The sequence below is a fragment of the Pinus tabuliformis genome, chromosome J, assembly GCF_031772625.1.
Source record: "Pinus tabuliformis cultivar Carrire ecotype Pingquan chromosome J, CPIR1, whole genome shotgun sequence".
Lineage (NCBI taxonomy): Eukaryota > Viridiplantae > Streptophyta > Pinopsida > Pinales > Pinaceae > Pinus > Pinus tabuliformis.
Window position 1 is genome coordinate 91,549,119 of NC_142295.1, and position 23,674 is coordinate 91,572,792.

The 23,674-nt window shown below is 39.0% G+C and overlaps 1 protein-coding gene across 2 annotated transcripts in view; it reads right to left on the reverse strand.

The window, feature by feature from the left end:
* Positions 1-23,674, reverse strand: part of LOC149225662 (pentatricopeptide repeat-containing protein At1g10910, chloroplastic-like) — a 277,506-nt gene that overhangs the window by 120,921 nt on the left and 132,911 nt on the right. For both annotated transcript variants that reach the window (XM_089377249.1, XM_089377248.1), the window contains exon 6: positions 6,432-6,531. In XM_089377249.1, coding sequence (XP_089233375.1) covers positions 6,432-6,531 — 100 coding nt within the window. The remainder of the gene's footprint in view (positions 1-6,431; positions 6,532-23,674) is intronic.

A 23,674-nucleotide genomic window follows, 5' to 3' on the forward strand; every position in this document is an offset into this window, starting at 1 on the left:
GGCTGACGCAGAGACTGCGCAGAGGCAGTGTGGGTCTAGCCATTCAGAGCCTAGATCATATTCAAATCACCAGTGACAGTGTGAGACTATTCTCACTACCTCTTTGCCAGTTTATTCTCTGTATCAGATTGCCAGTTTAGGCATCTAAAGATTTGTACTCAGATTACCACTGCATAATAATTAAAACCCTCAGTTACTGCACCGATTTTCCCACATTGGGTTTTTCCAGGGACGATTGTCCAAAAAAATTGGTGTATTTATTTCTCTCCTGGGCAGTGTTTTATGTTGTGAAGGCTGCAGTAGATTTTATTTCGATGTTTACTGTGTAACACTATAAATAACTTGATTCAGAAATTAACAAGTACGAGAAATTTAATCAGTTGTTGCAGTAGGGAATCGGGTGATCAATTTTTCACAGCTAAGGCGGAAGAATTCTTGATTCCCTAGCACCAAAAACCCTAACAATTACCTATGTGATGGATCAAAGAGTTTTATGGAAGAGATAATTAAAGTTCACCACTAGGATATTCATTCGCATGTTATTCATGACTAATGCATGCAATAATGACATCTAGATACCATTCAATAAATTTTCAACAAATTAGGGCACAATAGCAAATCCTAGATTCAATATATTCCATACACTAGACATAAAGAAAATGATTATTCAACAATAAGCTCACTTACAAGATAACATGGATGAGATTTCATCCATTGGTCCAAACACTAGCTCCAAAGACAAATGTCAAAATGCATTCATAGATTAGATCTACTCCACAAGACAAGAAGGTTGAATTTACATAAGAGGCCCAAATTCCAAGTGTGTCTGATGATTTACAAATGAATGATCTCTCTATTTATATGAATACTAAAGTTCATTTAGCCTAAGCCCCCTAAAACAATAAAATAATGTCACAAGAAGAAGTTAGGTCACAAGCCAACTTACCAGCCAAGACAAAACATATAAAATTTCCCACAAGTGTGAGTAGTAGGGAAAAATATGATGGTGTCATCCATGTGTGAGCCTCTTTAGGGCATGTGTTGAGGTCTCTTGGAGCGACACTAAGTGTAGAGGCCTCAAAAATCACCTCCTAAGGGTTGGCCCTTAGGTCTGTATCAATCTCCCTTTGTGGACCCCAAATTTCATCTTGGGGCACAAAAGTGGTCTCATGGATCTCCAAATGGCCAAAGTGTTTGTCTTTGCTCCAACGTTGAGGGATTACAAGGTGGTCCCTCCCATTTCTCAAGGGGTGAAACCATCCTCATCTAAGGCCTTGATCAACTGCCATCCCTCGCAAAGTGCTAAGGCCAGCTGGGGGCATTTCGTGTCCAGGTGCATCACCTCGAAGATCATCAACTGCAGGGCAAAGTGCCAAAATGTTGTGAGTGCAAAAGGTTCCCATGTTGATTTCTAGTAGCCTCGAATGTGCACTAATCCTCAAAATTTGCAGGGAGGCTTGGACATCGACAATACCCAGAAATCGTTTTGGGAAATTCCACCCAGAATAAGTTTTATTAAAATAATTAATTATTTTTAATGGAGGCCTAAGGCTAAACTTAGGGAATTAAAATAATTAAAGGGTATTAATCTAACTGTGGGTGAAACTTCTAGAAGAAGACGAGGATCAAGCCCAAATGAACTGAGCCATTGATTAGGATCTAATCTGGGTCATTGGTTCTCAAAAAAAGGATTATAAGAGGAGGCTTGATGGGCATTTGGAAGAGACATCGAGTGGACATCAGAAGATCGAATTTCTAAAGCACAGCAGTTGCCGGGAGAGAAATTCGAAGTGATCTTTTGTAGTGAGGGGCAAGGATAGTATCCGGTGGGGAGTTTTCCTGGGCCGGAGAGTACAAGGCAGAGAGGGAAAAACAACGTCCAGAGAGGTTGACACTGGGCCACGCAGAGCTGACACAGTGACAGCGCAGAGCCTGAAGGGAGATTGAATTCCTGCTGAGGAAATTGAGTTTCAGAAGCCGAGAGTCGAGGTGTGAGACCAGGGGGCTGAGAACTGGAGTTTCCAGCCTGCAAAGAGTCAAAAGGAAGAGCAAGGCAGTCCCTAGCAGAGGTGACGCAGAGACTACGTGGGATTGACGTAGTTTTGTGTCGAGTCTGACGCAGAAGTGACGGAGAGGCTCACTTCCATCATATCAGGGTCGGACCTTCCAGAGACAAGGTGTGATCATCTCACTATTTCGTTTTGGCCAGCTTCTCTCTGTATCGAATAGCCAGTTGGGCATCCAACAAATTGTACTCAAAATTACTACTACATAATAATAAAACCCTCAACTTTTGCATCGATTTTCCCGTATTGGGATTTCTGGAGGACATTTGTCCTAAAATAACTGTGTAGATGTGTGCGATGTTTATTTCTCTCATGTGTTGTATTTAGTTTCTGCTATTTTATTTTGGTGTAGGCTGCAGTGTATGTATTTCAGTATTTGCAGTAGAAAACTGCAAGTAACTTGTTCGATTAATTTAACAAGTAGGTGAAATACAGTTAGTTTGCAGCAGTAGGAATCGGGTAACCAATTTTTCACATGGTATCAGAGCACAAATCGTGAGCAAAAGAGCTTAGAAGTAGAAAGGAAGAGGAGTTCGAAATTAATGCAAAGGCAGCAATTCGAATACCCAACAGGCAGCAATCCTTGGGCCAAAATATAGAAGTTTTGAGGAGAATTTGATTTCTCTGAGTGAGTCGACAAAGAAATTCGATCTTCAGATTGAAGCTTTCCAAAGGCAGAAGAGAGCAGCGTATTTTTCCTTGCCCCGAGCAAATCTTCAGGTGGGACGCAACTGTTTTGCAGCAATTGTTGGCAGAAGAGCGTAAGTGGTATTGAGAGAGAGACACTTAGAGGCAATTCCTTCCTCAAATAATTCCTAGCCAAGGAATTTGAATTCTCATTTGTTGAGCAGTAGCAAGGGATAGCAGAGTCCAGTAGGGAGTGCGTAGGCTAGCCCAGCAGCAGCATAGAGGAGAGAGGAGGTCATTCATCTTTTTCAATTGGCAGAGATGGCAGTCAGTCGGTTGAGAGATCAGGATCGGTTGGATGGTGCATCCAACTATGTGATCTAGAAGGCGAGGATGTCATGCCTTCTGAATGAACATTTTCTCAAGATCTAAGTCGACAGTGTGGTAGTTGAGCCTATGGATCCAGGTCCACTCAAAAAGTACAAGGAGAGATGACGAAGGCCAAGCGGATGATCCTCGACGGAGTAAAGGATCATGTAGTGTGTCACATCTCAGGCAAAGGGACTGCCAAGGAGATGGGGGATGCCGTGTCCACGCTATATCAAGGATTTTCCGCGCAGCAAAAGATGTACCTGGAGTAGAAGATGAGATCCACGCAAATGCAGAAAGGGGAACGCATTGATTTGTTCCTTGCAAAGCTTCAGGAGACTCGTGACGAGTTGACAATTGTGGGGTCAACACCTCAGCCTACCGAGATGGTGAGGTTGGCTCTAAATTCAATCTCAGAAGAATAGCAAGTGTTTGTCCAGAGCATCCTAGGCATGGAGAAATTGCCAGACTAGGAAGGAATGTGGGTCACTCTTCAAAAGGAAGAGATGAGGAGAGACGTAGTCAAGTGCAAGCTTGACAGTAGCAGCAGCAGCAGTGGGTCAAAGCCCAAGGACGAGGATGAGAATGCAGCCCTCGCATCTAAGGGGTAGCAGGAGCAGCAGAAGAATAAGAAAGGTATTTCGAAGATCAAGTGCTTTCGGTGTGACGAACTTGGTCATTACGCTACACAGTGTCCTCTGAAGAAGAAGGACAAGGACGAGAAGCATGATCCGAAGGCTGCATTCGCACAGATTGAGCAGGAGTTTGTAGTGATCACCTAGAGGTGGGGTGATATAGGACTGTAGTTTGAAAGAACTGCAATTGGGCAAGATCCTTGAGGAGTCCAACTCTTGGATCAATACCTTGCTACAGGAGCCCAGATCAAAAGTAGCAAGATGGACTAGGATTAATTAGCGCAAAGGAGTGTCGGAGTGACAGTTGCAGTGGCTAGGAGCGCAAGAGACTGAGTAGCGCAGAGCTAGAGTTGGCAGCAGTGCAGTTGGCACATAACAGAGTCAGCAGCAGCGCAGAGAAGACTTGGAATATGTAGATCTCCATTGAGATACAAGAATATATATTAAAAATGTATGAATAAGAATGATACAATTGAGAGTGAGGGTCCTGTATATATAGCCAAATAAGTACCCTTTCACGAACAATCATGTCTATAGAGACATGCTCTTTTGTTTAACTAATTATTATTTTAATTATATATTATTGTGATTATTATTTATTATCTATATTTATTACTTTTACATAATTATAGTCATAACAGGATTATAGCATTTCCAAATGAGTTTTTATCACTGAAAGATGCATAAAACAACAATCTAATGATGATATCAACCCTAGAAATAGGGTTTAAGGAAAAAATACTAGATTTTTCTTTTTCGAAATAATGTCATGCAATACCTGTTGGAAATATGATTATAATAAGAGGGAAGGAGAGGGGGTGAATCACTATAATGGCCAATTTTAACCAATCAAAACACTTCAATACATATACAATTTCAACCATATCAACAACATAAGAACACACCAGATATGTATGAAAACTTATTTTATTATTAAATGATCTTGTAGGCACCAACCTACTGTTACATTGGTTTATTGGCACCAACCAGGAGACACCAATCCCCTGAGAAATGCAGGCAGCAATTAGGAGACACCAGTCCCTTGAGAAATGAAGTCACCAACCTGAACTCCTTGTTAGATCCCTTCCTATAACATTTTCAAACTCAAATCCACAGGTATTCTTGTTTATACAACTTTCTTGAATTCTGATCCAGTTTTTCTTTCTTCAAGGTCTCCTTTGTTTCGGCATATCAATCCCTGCTTTGTATTTTCAACTCTGTTTTATCCACAGTCCTTATATGTTTCTCCTCTATTCTGCACTTATACACTCTGATCTCTTGGAGGCCATACTTTATTCTACTTCTTTACAACTCATAATTCAAAACAATGTTTCTGTGTATCAAGCTTACAGATTTCACAACATTCAACTGCACTCAGATTGAACAACTTCTTACTTATTCCTTCACTTTATCCTTTGACCCATTCAGCTATCACACATCTTCCAAGTACTTATTTCCCAGGCTTCTTCTGCTTTCAGTCACACAAACCTTCTTTTCACTTATCTGTCTTTCTCGATCTTCGCACAACCAAACCAAACAGATGATTGCTTACAGCAAAACCACTACAGTATCAATCTACTGAATCAACACACGTCAAATCTTCTCTGGCTTATTTATATTACATTGGCACAACAAAATCCTAGCAGGGCCAAAATTACATGGAGGACAATCCAGAAAACTTGGAATATTCATTTTATTTCTATTGCTGGAAATCTGGTCTGAATGACCCAGATACCTTGGCTCCCTGGGGGTTTAGCTTTAGTCCACGAAACCACATGGTGTGACCTTGGATAAATAGACATTCCACTAAATCCGGATCCGGGTCCACTTGCAAGTTGCTGGACATTTACAAGTTCTCTTTCTACTTGATTTTTACAATATATAGAACCAGAATGAGAAAAGAATGAGGGAAATAAAAGATAAAACAGAAAATAAAAGAAAAGTAAAAATAGTCGTCTCCAAATATAATATTCTCTTTTCAGAGAAAATAACATGTGTGAGAAAAAACTGCAACTACATAATATCCCCCTCTTTCCATAATAATCACCAATAAGATAACCTGCACTGATATATGGCATTTTTCTTTTAATGCACTCTTTTCATGCCTAAAGAAGACCCTATGAATTTCCTAAGGAGAGAATCCCCTAGGGTCGTCAACATCCCATACTCACATTGAATACTACACTAAAACTATAAGTATGGGGCACCTTCATTGCTGAATCATCTATCAGTATGTATCTCTAATATATCCTCTCCATGTACATATGTGAAAATAGGTTGTTCAAACTATTTCCACCCATCTATTCATGGATAGTAAAAACAGGTGACCATGTGCCAAGTCTAAAAGGCACTTAACTAACTGTAGGTGTTATGTTAGTGGACTAACCAACCAGTCCACCTTGCAATGTACTTATGAACTGTCACTACCGAATGGTGAAATCTATAACAATGAGTCTGCCCTAAATGATATCCATGAATATGTACTATAGATTAACACTGATTTATAAGGTCAAATACGAAGTTAACAAACCCAAAAAGGACCTCTGTAGAGAAATGCAACAAGCCATGCATGTCCACATAAACCTAACATCTTATAAATTATGCCTTCCATATTTGGAAAAAAACACTAGGGTTCCTAATCAAATGGAAAAAACCCTAGAAAAATAAAATTAGCCTTACAATGAAAAAATGCAGAGATGAAATTAATTAATTATATAGAACTGTATAAGCTTACCTGATCTTATACCCTTCGCCTTCATTTCTTCAAATATCTTTTGGGCATCGTGTATTTTGCCTGCCTTGGCAAGCCCATCCATCATCAAGCAGTATGGCATCTGCATTGTAACTTAACTGATCAGATTAGTAGAAATTACTCAAAAACATCTAGGTATTACAGTATAAAAAGAACCATTTTTACAGAATACCACGTTTTATCAATTTGTATGTGTATGGATCTTGTCACTTCTAGTTGGCCATTGTGTTGTTAAAATATTGGCCACCATGTTATTAAACAATAGTGCCATGAAAGAGAAGGAACCCTCATTTTTCATGATAGAATATTCAACAGAGAATAACAGAATTTTTAAATCACCAAAGCTCACGGTATAGAACTGTTGATTTTGGATAGCATTGGATGTGCTCTAGCTCCAAAATTTTGTGGAGGGGCTAGAACACATGAGATCTCCAAGACCCAGAAATCGTTTGGAGAAATTCCACCCGGATGAGGAGTTATTAAAATAATTAATATTTTTAATGGGTTCCTAAGTCTAAACTTAGGAAAATAAAAATATTAATGGGTATTAATAAAGATATGGGTGAGAAGCTTCTAAGAGACGAGGATCAAGTCTATTTTAATCTTAGTTGTTGATTAGAGACTTAATCTCGGTCGTTGATTCATCAACAGGAAAAGTATAAGAGAAGACTTGAGAGTCATTTGGAGACACACCGGGCAAATACTCAGTAACCCGAAGGAAATCGATTCACAAGGAGGAGGAGTTCGATTTCAAAGGGAAAGTTGCAGGGTGAAGGAAGAGGAGAGCATCAGCAGCAGTCAGAGACTAAGAGGAGGTGACGTTGGGCATTCGAGAGACAACGCAGAGGGAAGAGCAGGGAGATAGCACCATTGGAGACGTAGTCCTCATGCAGACTGACGCAGAAGTGGGTGAAGGGTCTCTAGGGTGTCAGAATTTCTCCAAGAGGATGAGAAACTTTGTCTCAGGTGTTTCTCCTGGAAGTGTCTCAGTTTTTCTGTAGAATCATTCCTTGTAAAGTGATTGTTGCTGAAGATTAATAAATAAACCCTCATCTGCTGCACCGGTTTTCCCACATTGGGTTTTTTCGGAGACAGTTGTCCAAAAACAACTGCCTTGATATGATTGATTCTTGTGCTACTATATCACTGTTATTTTCTCTATGTAATTATGTGATAACTACAGTAGAATTTATTTTAATGTTTACTGAAGGGTTTCGTAAATAACTTATTGTGAGAAATACATAGGTGAAATAAATCAGTTACTGCAGTAGAATTTCCTGTTAGAAATTTTCACATGGTATCAAAGCAAAGATCGAGCGACAAGATTGCACAATTTTCTATGAGTCAGGAGCATGATGTCGGGCCATCAACTCAGAGGGACTCACGCAGATCTCCAGAGAACGAAGAGAGCACGAAGATCATGGATCACGATTATCCTATGTTAGCTTCCATACTGGAAGAAGAAGTCGCTTGCCTAGCAAGTTCTGCCTCCTCTGAGGTTCGGTATATAGAGTGGAGCTTCCTAGCATATGACAGGAATACGAGAATGTTTTTCGAATTATCAGGAAGAAAGGATGAATTTTCAGATCACCATGGGAAATAAGGCAAAATGTACCCCCGTAGGAAGAGGTATCGTAGTCTTTCAAACAAAAGCAAGGCATCAGCTTCAAGCAACCAATGTGTTGCATGTGCCAGGATTGGGGATGAACTTACTCTTTGTATCTCAGCTTCAAAACAAGGGCTATGATGTTTTCTTCATTAAGGAGAAAGTATATGTCAAACACCTGAGTTGGAAAAAGAAGGCCCAGATTGGAGTAAGAAGTAACAGGTTGTATAGAATACAGCTAGAATCTCCAATGGCACTGATAGGCAACAGTGGGGAAAAAGATTTGAATGAGCTATGGCGGAGGAGGATGGGACACTTACACCATGGGGCTCTAAGAATTCTCGGAAAGACAGTATCAGGAGTTCCATAATTAAGTACCGAACGAGATTATGTTTGCAGAGGATGCGCACTAGGCAAGCACGCCAAGGCAGCATTTTCCAGAAGCAAGAATAGAGCTAAGTGTTCTGGGGTTGATACACTCAGATATCTGCGGACCCACGTCCACAAAAGCTCTTAATGGTGCCAAATCATCACCTTCATTGATGATCGTTCCAGAAAGACTTGGATCTACTTTCTAAAAACCAAGGATGAGGTTTTTGGTCGATTCAAACAGTTCAAGGCTCTAGTTGAGAATCTGACAAGAAAGAAGATAAAGATATTGCGTTCAAATAATGGTGGAGAATACATCGACAAGGACTTCATTGATTTTTGCACAAGAGAAAGCATCAGAAGAAAGTGGACAAACCCCTATAATCCAAAGCAGAATGGAGTAGCAGAAAGGAAGAACCGGACTAATGTTGAAGCAGCCAGGGCAATATTGTATGATTAGGATATGCCCAAGTTTCTATGGGCAAAGGCATGCAACACGGCAGTGTATATCCAGAACAGGACTCCTCACAAGGCATTAGGTAAGATTACTGCGGAGAGTGTCTTCACCGGTAAGAAGCCTGAGGTGAGTCATTCAAGATATTTGGGAGTTCGGCATACTGCCATGTACCTGAAGAGAAGAGGAAAAATTGGATCAGAACGCGAAGAAAGGATATTTTGTAGGATATAGTGAAAATGCTAAGGCATATAGAACCTATCTTTCGCGGAAAGGATATCTTGTAGGATATAGCGAGAATGCTAAAGCATATAGAATCTATCTTTCGGGGAATAGGAAGATTGTAATTCGACAAAATGTAAAGTTCATGGAGGACAGGTCTTTCAGAAAATCCCGAGAAATGCCTTCTGAAAAACAGTCAAAGGATGACCTGTTGGTCCAGCCACTTCGACCAGCAAAAAATACCTCTAGTATTTCTCCTAAAGGAAAAACTTCAGAGGTGGAGCCACAGGACGAGGAGGAGCAAGTAGATATACCCACTACCAGTGGTAGAACGAGTCGGGAACTTCGACCGATACTACAAGATGCAGAGGACTTTATTGGGGCACCCAGGAACGAGAAAAGGGAGCATAGATAGCCAAACAAATACTAAGCCTTGGTGGCTCAGGTTGGAGAACCCTCCAGTTTTCAGGAGGTCGTTCAGCATCAAGTATGGGTAAATGCTATGGTGGAGGAATACAGTTCCATAATGATCAATGATGTCTGGGAAGTGGTGCCTAGGCCTCAGGACAGGACAGTTGTAGGGTCAAGATAGCTCTACAAAGTCAAATATGTTGCAGATGGCAGTGTAGAAAAATACAAAGCCAGGTTTGTGGCTAAGGGGTTTGCTCAGAAGGCAGGAATAGACTACGTAGAAACCTTCGCCCCAGTAGCCAGGTATATTTCAATTAGATCTGTGATATCCCTTGCAGCTCAAATGAGGTGGGAGATTCACCAGATGGATGTCAAGACAACATTCTTAAATGGGGTGATTGAAGAAGTATACATTGAACAACCAGAGGGTTTTGAGATACATGAGAAGAAATCTCATGTATGCAGATTGAAGAAAGCTCTGTATGGGCTTAAACAGGCACCTAGAGCATGGTACAGTCGAATTGATGGCTACTTGCAGAAGATGGGATTCGTCAAGAGTGACACAGATCCTAACCTCTACTATCTGGTTGTAGAGAAGGAGCCTCTAATCCTGGTTTTATATGTGGATGATCTCTTTCTGATAAGATCATCTAGGCTCATCAAAGATTGCAAGGAGAACCTAGCCACAGAATTTGGGACAGATGCATTATTTCCTGGGCTTGGAAGGTTGATAACAGAAGGGTGAAATTTTCCTTGGGCAAGGGAGATACGCTACAAAAATTTTGAAAAGGTTCAGAATGCAGGACTGTAGACCTATGGCTACTCCAATGATCACCAATTGGAAGAAGATTGATGCAACCGAAGATAAAGAAGTTGATCCCACCTTGTACAGGCAGCTCATAGGGTCCCTGATGTATCTGGTCAATACCAAGTTAGACATTTGTTACGCTATCAACACCCTCAGTCAGTTCATGGTAGAACCAAAGAGGGCGCACTGGGCAACAGCGAAGCATGTTCTCAAATATATACGAGGAACAGTCGAGCATGGATTAATGTACACCCAAGGCAATGACATCAGGTTGAGTGGGTTCACTGATGCAGATTGGGCTGGAAGCTCAGTAGATCGGAAGAGTACCACTAGACATTGTTCCTGCATTGGATCAAGAATGACCTCCTGGTGTAGTAGGAAACAGAAATTCGTGGCTCTGGGCTCAGCTGACACTGAACATATGGAAACTAGCACAGCTTCATACGAAGCCATATGGCTTAGGAAATTTCTTATGAATCTATTCAGGAGAAAGATGGAAGTGACAAGTATTTTGTGTGATAATCAGAGTTGCATCAAGCTCTCTAAAAATCCAGTCTTTCATGATCAGTCGAAGCACATTGATATCAGGTGTCAATTTATCAAACACTGTGCCCAACGAGGGGCAGTATAGTTGGGTACACCCCAACAAGAGAACAGGTGGTGGCAAACATTCTCACCAAGGCCCTAGGAAGAACAAAGTTTGTTTACTTCAGGGAGAAGATGAGGATGGTGAAGAATTTGTTTCAGTAAGCAGAAGTGGATAGTATAAGGAGTTGCAGTGCAGTAGCTTGCAGTGGCAGTGCTATGGGCAGCACAATGCAGCATATTCTGAGGGAGTTGCAGTACAGATGTAGTAGTGACAGTTACAGTGTCATGGGCAGCAGTACAAGTTGCAGCAGCGCAGTGGATGAGGGGCAGTAGGCCAAGCATCAACAGCGCAGAGGACCGATGTCGTGGATCAGTGTGATGCTTTTGTTGGGAAGTATTGCTAGAGCACATTCCTCGCTAAGAGGGAGTGTTGATTTTGGGTAGAACTGGATGTGCTCTAGCTCCAAAATTCAGTGGAGGGGCTAGAACACATGAGATCTCCAAGACCCAGAATTCATTTGGAGAAATTCCACACGGATGAGGAGTTATTAAAATAATTAATATTTTTAATGGGTTCCTAAGTCTAAACTTAGGAAAATAAAAATATTAATGGGTATTAATAAAGATATGGGTAAGAAGCTTCTAAGAGATGAGGATCAAGTCTGTTTTAATCTTAGTCGTTGATTAGAGACTTAATCTCGGTCGTTGATTCATCAACAAGGAAAGTATAAGAGAAGACTTGAGAGTCATTTGGAGAAGGAGTTCGATTTCAGAGGGTGAGTTGCAGGGTGAAAGAAGAGGAAGGCATCAGCAGCAATCAGAGACTAAGGAGGAGGTGACGTGGGGCATTCGAGATACAACACAGAGGGAAGAGCCGAGATATAGCACCATTGAAGACGCAATGCTCACGCGGACTGACGCATAAGTGGGTGGAGGGTCTCCAGGGTGTTAGAACTCCTCCAAGAGGAGGAGAAACTTTGTCTCATGTGTTTCTCCCAGAAGTATCTCATTTTTTCTGTAGAATCATTCCTTGTAAAGTCATTGTTGTTGAAGATAACTAAATAGACCCTCATTGCAGCACCGGTTTTCCTACGTTGGGTTTTTTCGAGGACAATTGTCCAAAAACAACTATGTTTATATGATTGATTCTTGTGCTAGTATATCACTGTTATTTTCTCTATGTAATTATGTGATAACTGCAGTAGAATTTATTTTAATGTTTATTGAAGGGCTTTGTAAATAACTTATTGTAAGAAATAAGTAGGTGAAATAAATCAATTATTGCAGTTGAGTTTTGTGTTAGAAATTTTCACAAGAACAGCTTGCAAAGACTGGAGTCAAAGCATTTGAAGTCATCATTACATCAATAAGAACCAAAAATATTAGAAAAATGGAAGGAAACGTAAGGTTTAAGATTCCTATAATTTTCCAAATTTTTTGAAATATATACTTCAAGAAAGCTTGATAGCAAAAGGAGGAGATGTGAATAGAAATAAAAAGTAAATTAGAAAAGAGACGGTTGTGACATACTTGATGAGGAATAGAGATATGCCACAAAAAATAGAGATATGTAGTGCAGAAGTAGAAAAACCAAAGCAACAGACAAAAGGAGACACTGCGAACTCAAACAGTCACAACACACTCGTCTGAGAGTCACACAAACATAGAATAGAAAGTTGAAGACCAAAGCAGCTAAGACATGCAGAGACACCCAACTCACACACAAAAGGATGACATCAAGGACAGACAAACAAGACACAAAGATGTGAACAAGCCCACCAAAGCCCGTGAAACAATAAAAAAGACATACAAAAGCACACACCCATACCCATAACTCAGCAAAACACATCTTCCCGTGAATGCAGTTACAGAATGTAGAAGCACAACTTAATTATATGAAGGGAACATCATCCTCGATTAGCAAAATCCCTAGCATTTCAGATGTGATTGCAATAAGAATGTTCTGAACTCGACAGAAAAATAAATGTGGATCTCAATAACAGAATAACAGACCCATGCACAGTTCTCCCCCTTCAGCTCTTGTTCCAAACAGTCAAGCCCATCGAGAAAGCTAGTCCAAATTGAGCATGTTCTAATGGCCATTGGAATTCAAGGGGATCTGCATTGTAGCTGACTAGCACAGTGCACTCAGTTCTATTAAAGAGTGCAACTAGAGGCTAATTCCCCTTCCTAGAAGCCTTTTATGAATAATATATATATATATATATAACAATCATAAACAATGAATAATTACTAATAATTATTGTTGAAGAGTCATGTCTCTAAGGACATGACCATTCATTGAAAATAGTTCATATTCACCTAAATGACATTTACTATAAGTTACTACTCACCATAATTTAAGCAAATATTTGCATAAAAAATGGGATAAGGAAAAAGATACAAATAAATATAGTTACCATGAGTTAATGCCCACCATTATTTACGGGTTCTTCAACACTTTAACAAATATGGGTAAAAATGTAAATGTGCAAACTTACAAGAATTTAGTTTACTAAGATACGTGATCCAATTTACAAAGAGACATGTCTCTTGGGTATCTTGAGTATAAAATTCACTTGAAACTTTTCATTTTAAACAATTCACTTATCATCTCATATCTTCTTGTACTTATTGTTGATGTTTTGCCATGTCCCCAATTAAAATTTTTGTCAAGGAAATTCTCAATTTTTCAATTTTGGTGATTAATATAATATTAGATAAATAAATAAATTTTTGGAGAAAAGGAAAAGCTTGGGACTTAGGAAAAGAAGAAAATTAAAGTGAAGATAAGTTGTGGGGGTCACCAAAGGGGAAATAGAACCACATGAAGAGGGGAAAGCAAGGGGGTCTAATTAGTGGAGCCCGTAAGGAAGGTTGAGCATCAACTATAAAAGGAAGGCTAGAGCTTCATTTTGATCATTCTATTTGGCATTTCATTGCTGATTTTTGGAGGGTTTGCTTGAGCTGCTTAGCCAAGTCAACCAGTGTTGCTTAGCACAGGGATTTCCACATGGAAAATCCCAACTCTCTTTTGTTGAACCAATAGTGTCACCCTAAGAGAGAAACTTGGAGCTAATTGGAGATTTCTTTTCCTGATTTTTGTGAGTCATTTCATCTCTGCAACAGGTGGTGGATAATTTTCAGGGGGACGCAGTAGCAGAAATAGAGTTTCTTGGCGGTGGAATATGCCAAGGAAATTTGGCTCAAGAATTTACAGGAATTTCTCTTGGAGGAGGACGAATTTCCTTGTGGAGTTTTAGAGTCGCAGTTTGTTGCATTTGTGAGGGTCAAACTATTCGTCAAGGGCCTACACAGGGGTTTATTCTGGGTCAGATTGTGGAGCATTCGACAAGCAAAATTTGTGCTCAATTTTAGCTGGGATTCCTCTCTATAATTCTAAATCTATTTCTCAAAGTTTTCTCCGTTGATTGGAGGAGGAATTGGAGTAGATTTGTTGTAGTTTCCTGCTAGGACACAGAGCTGGGCAGTTGAGTAAATTCGCTCAAATTTGGGTAATTCCGGGGAGCTGGAACTAGCCCAAAAGTTTTATGGGTTTTGTTGGTTTAGGGCTGGAGAGCATTGTCCTAATTTTGCAGAATTTTTGGAGCAGATTTGAGGCCCTAAATCTTAATTTGCCTCAAGCAACAGCGACAAAAAAAATTCTAAGCAGTGCATAGAACCAGTATGCCTATTTAAGCGTGGAAGTTTCATTCATATTCACCTTGGTTTTGCATGCTTGCTTAAGCAAGCCCAGATGCACTCATTCCACTATATTTTGCACTAAAATTACCATTGGATATTCGATAAAATGGCCCTACTCTATTGTTTCTACTCAATAGTGTTCTAAATTGTTGTTCTTGTGGAGATTTCAGATGGCATGCTTATTTGTTTTGTTGTAGCTAGTTCATATTTTGATATTTCACTGTATTTCTCTAGTTAGAATATTACATGTTTTATCTACAATTACTGTCAATGATGATCTAAAGTGAATGCTACTAAAGTTTTAATGTGATTGCTATTGGAATCTGAAGTAAAGTTGTTATTGGGCTAATAAGACATTGAAGTAATTGTTGCAAGCATAGAACATACCATAAAATTTAACATGGTATCAGAGCCCAGGTGAAGACAAGCCCAAGGAACAAGAGAAGCAATCACTGTTGAATAATTGTTGTTGTTGAACAAGGTCTGTTGGAACAAGTCTCCATGGCTACTCACTCTTATTTCAAGACAGAGGATAAGCTCAATGACAAATCAGATTATCATGCCTGGAAGATGACTCTTGATTTGACCTTGGAGGAACATGAAGTGTTGGATTATGTGCAAGGGAAAGTGGTGGAGCCTCCTTCAAATGCACTTGTTGTTGCTAGAACTAAGTATAGAAAAGGAGAGGTGAAAGCTAAGAAAATCTTAGTTGACTCCATTCAAAAGCATTTAATCTCTTATATTTCCGATCTGGGAACTTCCAAGGAAATGTATGAAAGTTGATAGGTATGTTCAAAGTCAACAATGCAAATCAAATTCTCTTTTTCAAGAACAAGTTGAATGGTATCAAAATGGACAAAGAGGATTCTATACTGTTATAAAATCGATAGTGGCAGCTATTAATCTTATTTTCCTTAACCTTGATAGTGCTTGTAAGTCTTTAGTTATCTTCTTTAGTTAGATCTTTCATCAAACAATATCAAGAACAATAATAGTAACAAAAAGAAGACACAAATACAGGCTCTCAGCCTAGGAAAAACCCCTCCAAGGGGAAAACTCGGAAACTCTTATCTTCTTAGAATCTGCTTCAAATGAGATACAAAGATCCAATCCCTAGACAAAGTCCTTCTCCCAGTACCAAGTCAGCCCTTTCTCAAGTCCTTCCCTTATTTTGCACCAAGCTGCTAAACCTTGCAACTTCGACCTGCCAGCTATAGCACTGCTACTTGACCTGCAACTTCAACCCTACAATTTCAGTCTTGCAACTTCCAAGGAAACCCTAGATCAGCCTCCTCTTGAGACCTTCTTGGAGCAAGACAGCTCCTCCTAAGGTCAATGTGGTCTAGATCAAGTATCCTTGCTTCAAACTACAAAATGTTGCACTTCGTTCTCCTGCAACTCGACCCTGCAAATTTGGCCTTTATTGTAGCCCGAAAACACTAGAATTTCGCACGTGTGAGAGACAGAGCCCAAAAACAATAGATTTTGTCCTTCCAACTTCTCCTTGACTTTCATTCTTCTTCTTATTGCTTCTCACCTACAAATCAAACTCTTTCTCGATAGATTGAACTTGTGAGTGAGTGTGTCTCAAATGACGTCGAACTACTCCTTTATATAGCCTTCTCAAGTGGTTGAATTACCTCCTTTAGGCCTACTTGATGATCCCAAGGCCTACTTGTACTCTTGGAGATTCTAGGACTTTCTAGACTCAAAAATAATTCTTTTTACAATTACAAATTGCCCAGAAGGGTCTTATAAACATGATGTTGGCTCCATTCACTCAAGACAATAAATCCTAATACCTAACAAACACTAGAAGCAGGAAGAACATGTTTTTACCTAGAATACCATCAATAATGAGCATGAAACCCATGCTTTAATAATAATAACTTTTATTTTCTTTTCTTGTTTGTCACATAGAATAAATATTGAAATGAGTACAACAATTATGAAGACCGAAACTAGTTAAATTTTCAACACTCCCTCTTAAATCGGGAGGTATCCATAATTGTACAACCAGTACAACATCATATCTCAAACTAAAGAATTCTCAAGAAGAGCTGGATTGATAAGCCATATTGTAAGCAACATCATCATGACCAGCACTGTCCCTGAGGCCTAACTGGACAAGCTCTTCTTTAATCAAAAGAATTATGTTGGGAGGCTTACGTGTGATACCGCACTACCTCTACAAGGTACATACGCCATCCAGATGTCTACAAGGTATGTCCTTTTAGGGCTATTCTTATCTTGGAACTCCAATCCTCAGTGCGCAAAGAATATCAGGTCTCTAACCCTGAGTTCTCAAAGAATATCAATCCTCTTCAACCACTCTTCTCTTAGATACCTGTCACATCCTCAAAAGAGTGTCGGTCCCTTCCCTTTCTTGGATGTTATATCCTCAAGGAAACTACAAATGTTTATCGAATCCTCCGCCATTCTCTCTTCATCACTTGAAGAGGAGAACGCATGTGATGTCCAACATCACTCCCTCTCAACCATGCGCAATTTTAGTTATTACAGCTTCTGGAGATTTATTCTTCTAACTCATAAATTAATTCTGCAGTTTATTAGTATGGCAAATAACGGATAAAATCACACCTGCAATTTTCACCATAAAAATACTGCGGGAAGGAAAAAAAAAAAAAAAAAACTAGAAAGTGAGAAATTCTAGCGCACACAATAAAATTGACACAGTTATTTTTGGACAGTTGTCCCCGAAAAACCCAACTTTGCAAAATCGGTGCAGTAGATGAGGGTTTTATTATTAATGTTCAGCAGCAATTCTAAGTACAATAATTTAGATGCCCAACTGACAATCTAATCTGAAGAAAACACTGGCAAAAATAAAGTCAAAATTTTCTCACCCCACAGCTATTTTTTGCCTCTGAAATAGCTTCCCCACGCTCTGCGCTAAGATGCTTGCGTCAGCGTCTGCATAGTCCCTACGCTGGCCTCTGAAGATTTTGAACTTCCTTCCTTCGACTCTTCCGAGAACTCAAAACTTTCTCCCGAAATGTTGTTTCTCTCCTCTTCCACCTGCTACTCACCCTCTGGCTCGAACTTCTCTTCTAAGTTGCTGCTACTGAGAAAATTGAATTGCCTGGGCAACTAAGTATTTGCACTGGATGATCTCCATCACCACATCGACTCTCTTTTATAATCCACTGTTGGAGCACCAACAGCCAAGATTAAAACTTAATCAATGGCTATGATCATTTCTGGGTCATTCTATGTGAGTTTCTAGATGATTCACACCTTATCTCAATTAATATTGATTAATTAACCATATTCCCTAAGTTTAGACTTAAGAAATATTTAAAAATTGGTTAATAATCTAATTGAGACACTTCTAGGCGGAATTCCCAAAAACGATTTCTGGGTTTTGGAGATCTAATGTATTCTAGCCTCTCCAAAAAATTTCGTGGCTAGAACACATCCAATGCTATAAAAACTAACACTCCCTCTTAGCGAGGAATGTGTTCTAGTGTTGTTGCTTCCTGTAGCAACACTTTATCTCTGCATCATTTCCTATTACGTTGTTGATGTCTGTTTATTGTTGCCCACCAACTAATGCGCAACTCTAATATACGTTGCATCTGTGCTAACGCTGACCCTGCCAACACTGCGTTGATGAAAACTTGACTAAACTTAGAGGGGGGAGGGGTGAATCAGTTTAGTATATTCATGGACATAAAAATTATTTTCCTTAATATTATTAACTGAAACATTGCATGAGCAGCTTAACAAATAATGGCCAGCATATTGAATATGTGAACAGCAAGTAATAAGTTAATCAAAACATCACATCAACACATGAAAATAACACACATTGACACCAGATATATGTGGAAACCCATAAAGGGAGAAAACTACGATTTTATTATTGTTGTGATGCAAAGGCAAGCTCCTACTCCTTATTACATCTGACTTTCTATAGGCTCCAACCTACAAGAGGCTGCTACCTCAATTTTATGCAAGTTGCAACTGCAAGGAAGCTCCAACTCCCATATGTTTTCTATAGGCTACAACCCACAGGAGGCTCCTACCTCAACAGGCTCCAACCTGATGTTTATCAAGCCACTACTTGAAAGGAGACTACCATCTCCTGATGCAAACAAGAAATAACAATGTGTTGGTTTACTTGGTCATAATTTATGCATATCTCCATCTTCATTTCTGCATCTTCTTCCCTTCAAATCTGCTTCACATCAGCTTCATAAGTGCTAGGTAACTAATGCATAATAGCTCAATCATCTCCCTCACATTCTCCCATTCTCTAACCTCTTCAATGCCTTCCAAAATCACATATTTTATAAAGATAATTTTCTGGTTGTTTGTATCCCACATAGGAATATGAAGTGAATAGGCTTGACTCTTTGCCTTCCACTCATTCGTTTCCAAACTCTTCATATCTTGAATATTAGAACACAAAAATAAATAATCCATCCAATATTAATTTCAGCCACATGTAATCATTAAATGCATCAACCTAATTAATGCCAACAACAAATATCAATATTTATCATTAATGCATCAACCTAATTAATGCCAACAACAAATATCAATATTTATCATTAATGCATCACAACAATTCAGCTCAATCAACAATTTTACATCACAACAAATTCTTCAATATAGCAATCTCTACAACATTATCAAAACATTTCAATGTATCACAACTCCTCCTTCTTCTGCTCCTTTGCCTTCTTTTACTGTTTGTTGCTCCTTGCCTTGTTGCTTGTTGTTACTCCTTGCATTGGTGTTGCTCCTTGCCTTGCTGCTTCTTGTTGCTCCTTGCTGCTTGTTGTATTCCTTCAATGCCCCTTTGCCATCAATGACAATATTGCCAACAATCTCCCCCTTTGGCATTGATGGCAACAAATTTTTCCTCCGCCTTTCATTCTGCAAAGTTTCTTCCTTCTTCTCATTACCTCCCCCTTTGACATCAATGGAAGGGGGTTACACATGCCCTGTAGCATGTAAAAGAGTCCTTAGTGTAGCTGTCATCATTGCATTAATGCTCTATAACCTGCAATGCCTTGTTCTACATAAATAATGTTGACACTATCATTGAATGAATGCCACTCCATATGACATATAAATATTGCTCCAAATATGCTTCAGAAATTTTAACATTGTAAAAGCACTACAAAATATTGTTGTGAGAACACTATGTAAAATGTTGCACGAATACTATTGAAAGAACACTTTGTAAGGAAAGCATGCCATGCATGAGAAATACATTATATTGAGAAATGTCCTCTTGCATAAGCACAAAGAATATAAGAATATGGCAATAATTGGAAACTGCATTACATCTCCTGATTGACAAACCATTGTTATCAACTTGCATTCTTCTAAGCCATGTCTTAATGTTTTTGAACTCCTGTCAATAGTAGCTGAGACAAATGCTCTAGCATGGACTTCAAATGCACAATCCACAAATTAGGATATGATCACATGAGCTGCTTGTACAGGCTTGCATGCATTATCAACTCATTTTTCCAATAGTGTGACAGCATCTAGGGGACAATTGATGCCAATAACTTCAGCGTGTAAATGATTCTCCTCTTCATAGTTGTGAACAATGGATCTATATTTTGCTTGTGGAACTCTTCTTACAAATATAATTTTTGTGGAGCTCCCTCACTCTTTGTGTTGGCTTACAAAGATCTCTTGTAGTACAACAACATTTGTCGCATTCATTGTCAACATCTAAAGCAGATGTTTTAATGGCTGGAAGGGGCATCATGAATATAGTATTCAATGCTTGGATAGACCTTTTCCCATGGATGGATTTTGTTGTAGCTACCAACAAAAGTATGGCCAACAAGCATTAACCCCGGTGAGCATTGTATTCAAGCCAACAAACATAAGGACAACAACCAAGTATTGTAGCATTCTCATTAAAAGTACAATTCACTGTATTCAGGGTTCTTGACACAACGTTCCATAGCATTCCTGATAGCACAGTAAAATTCCATATACCAATGCTTCATAATACCACAAAATACACTCTCCATATCTCCATAATATGCTCTCCCTAACTTGAAATATAACTTGTTATCCATATTCTTTATTAATAACACTTTCCAATGTTCTCCATGATATGAGTTTCCACTTTGCATATTATACCACCACTGATTCTATTATGTGCTCAATTTATTATAATGCTGCATACTACAATAATAATAGTGCATTATAATAATTTATACCATTCCATGTTTGCAACGTAAGTTGGGATATAAGAACACATTATAATAATAATATGCCTGCATATTAATTCAATGTTGATAATTAAAAATGTTGTTGGCAATAAAATGTTAACCCTGCTCCAGGAATGAATTAACACTGCTCCAGGAATGAATGAACGCTACATCACAGTTTGTTTTAACCCTGCTTCAAGAATGGATTAACACTGCTCCAAGTTTGTATTAACGCTACTCTAGAGTTTGTATTAATGCTGCTCCAATGCTCCATGTATTGTAATACATCAATCAGCAACCCCAACAAATAGACAACAAATACCAATTCAATATGTCCCGTCATCTATTCTCATCCATATAGCAACACTGAGCACCAACATATTCACCAAAGCTATTTACTATGGTAATAATCACTTGCAATTGCTTGATCGTGCTTGAGTAATTCCAATAATGATTTATATGTAAAATAAGATCTCATGCACCATGTTAAAAAAAACACCAAATATACCCATATGTAAATTCCACTCATCATTAAATCAGCCCATGGTTTATAGAGACAACTCATGGTTTTTCTTGATAGCCATTTATATTGCAAATCAAACCCAATCCCAAAAAATTTAGAAAATTATGTGCTCCTCTCCAAATTGAAACTCTCAAATTATGTGTCAACCCAGCGTATTCTCTCAAATAATGTAATAATAACGTTGCCATATAATATCAACAACATTAAATAAACCCGTTGCAATTATCAATGCTGCTCAATTATGATAAATTATGTGCCAATCAATATGTTGCTCTCAAATAATAATAATAATGTTTTTCATTTAAACCATGCTCCAATGCAATTCAGCCTCTAAGTTTCAACGCAATTAGTCAGAATGTGTTCTTCATTATTTTCACACTGCATTAATCCACCCATTAATTCAACGTGGTTATTTCAAGGCTCTTATTCACACTCTGTTATTTAACACTGCTCTTATTCACAGTACTTTATTTAACACAGCGTTATTCACACTGCTCTTATTCAACGCAATTATTTCAAGGCTCTTACTCACATTATTTAACGTTGTTCCAAATCAATTCACCATATTAATCCACCCATTAATTCAAAGCGATTATTTGAATGCATTAATATTTCCTTCAAATGTATACACCGCGCATGCATTATTTCAAGGCTAGTATTCACCACTCATTATTCCACGCATTGCTTCACCACATATTAATCGACCTGCATTATTTCACCACAAATTTTGGGAATCCTATACAAATTCGGATAGTTTGTCAATGTTCTAACAAAATTCCTTATCATCTTATACCTAGGCACTACTATAACCACTACAACGAATATTCTTTTCTGTGATCTTTTCTTGTTTTAGATATGGAAATGAAACTAGGTTGGGGGCCAGAAAACTCAAATTTGGATCCGACGATAAGTCTTCTCATAATTCTGGAAATGGCTTGATCATGTATTCCATGGTGTAGCATTAATAAAAATAGCAAATCGATGGGTCATGTTTAACATTGTGGAGCAGGCCATTAATGCTGTAACTGCGGTGGTGGAGCAAGCCATTAATGTTGTCAATATTAACTGAGGTCGTAGAGGAGTACATTAGTCAGGCAATGGATGATGGACGATGGACGCTGCTCAAAATGTAAAAAAAAATACCGTTGGATGCAATATGTTGAGCTGTAGAGAAATATGTTGAGCTAATGATTACACTGTGTTAATTTATGGTATGTTCTATGCTTATAACAGTTTACTTCTTTTTCTTATTATATTCCACAGATTAGCAATCACATGTACATAAAGTAAAGTGCAGATAGAACATTAAATGATCGACAGAAAACAAGCCAAAACAAGAGACACAAGATGTGGCGGCTAGCCAGGGACGAACCCCACAATGTGTGAGGAAACCCTTTGATCAAATCTTCTTTTATCTTCAATAATTCAGCAGAGAGAAATAGTACAATAAATCTGATTTATATCATCAATAGCAAACCCTAGATCAGCAGCATCAACATTAGCAACTTCATCATCAAAACTAGGGCAGTCGATATCTCACAAACCGACCATCGGATCAGCTTGATTCCACCACCAAAAGTTGCAGCCTTCAGAGGAGGTTCAGATGAACCTACAGCGCAGTTCAGATGAAGAGATCTTCTGGTCCACGTAGGTCAAACTTCACTTCTGCAGTTGCAGCGTTAGTTTCAGTAGCTTCCTTCAAACTAGGGCAGTCAATATCTCGCAAACCGTCCGTCGGATCGACTTGATTCCACCACCAAAAGTTGCAGCCTTCAGAGGAGGTTCAGATGAACCTATAGTGCAGTTCAGATGACGAGATCTTCTGGTCCACGCAGGTCAAACTTCACTTCTGCAGTTGCAACTTCAGTTTCAGCAGCTTCCTTCAAACTAGGGCAGTCGATATCTTGCAAACCGACCGTCAGATCGACTTGATTCCACCACCAAAAGTTGCAGCCTTCGGAGGAGGTTCAAATAAACCTACAGCGCAGATCAGAAGAGGAGGTTTGATGGTCCACACTAGTCAAAGTTTGGATCTGCAATTGTAGCTTCAGTTTCAGCAGCTTCCAGCGTCCATGTGTGAGAGAGAGACCCTTTTCTGCGCAGTAGAGAAGAGACACTTTTCTGCGTAGTAGAGGGAGAGAGATGTGATGAGATGAGTGAGTGCAAATGAGGAAAAGTCCTCCTGTATTTATACACAACTATTGATGTTTGAATAGATGCGACTGTTGGGCTTCTGAGCCTACATGAGTTGTAGGTCGGCTTGATAATAATTCCATAATCAAAATAAATTCATATCTCCATGAATACTTATCGGAATCGGATGATCTTTA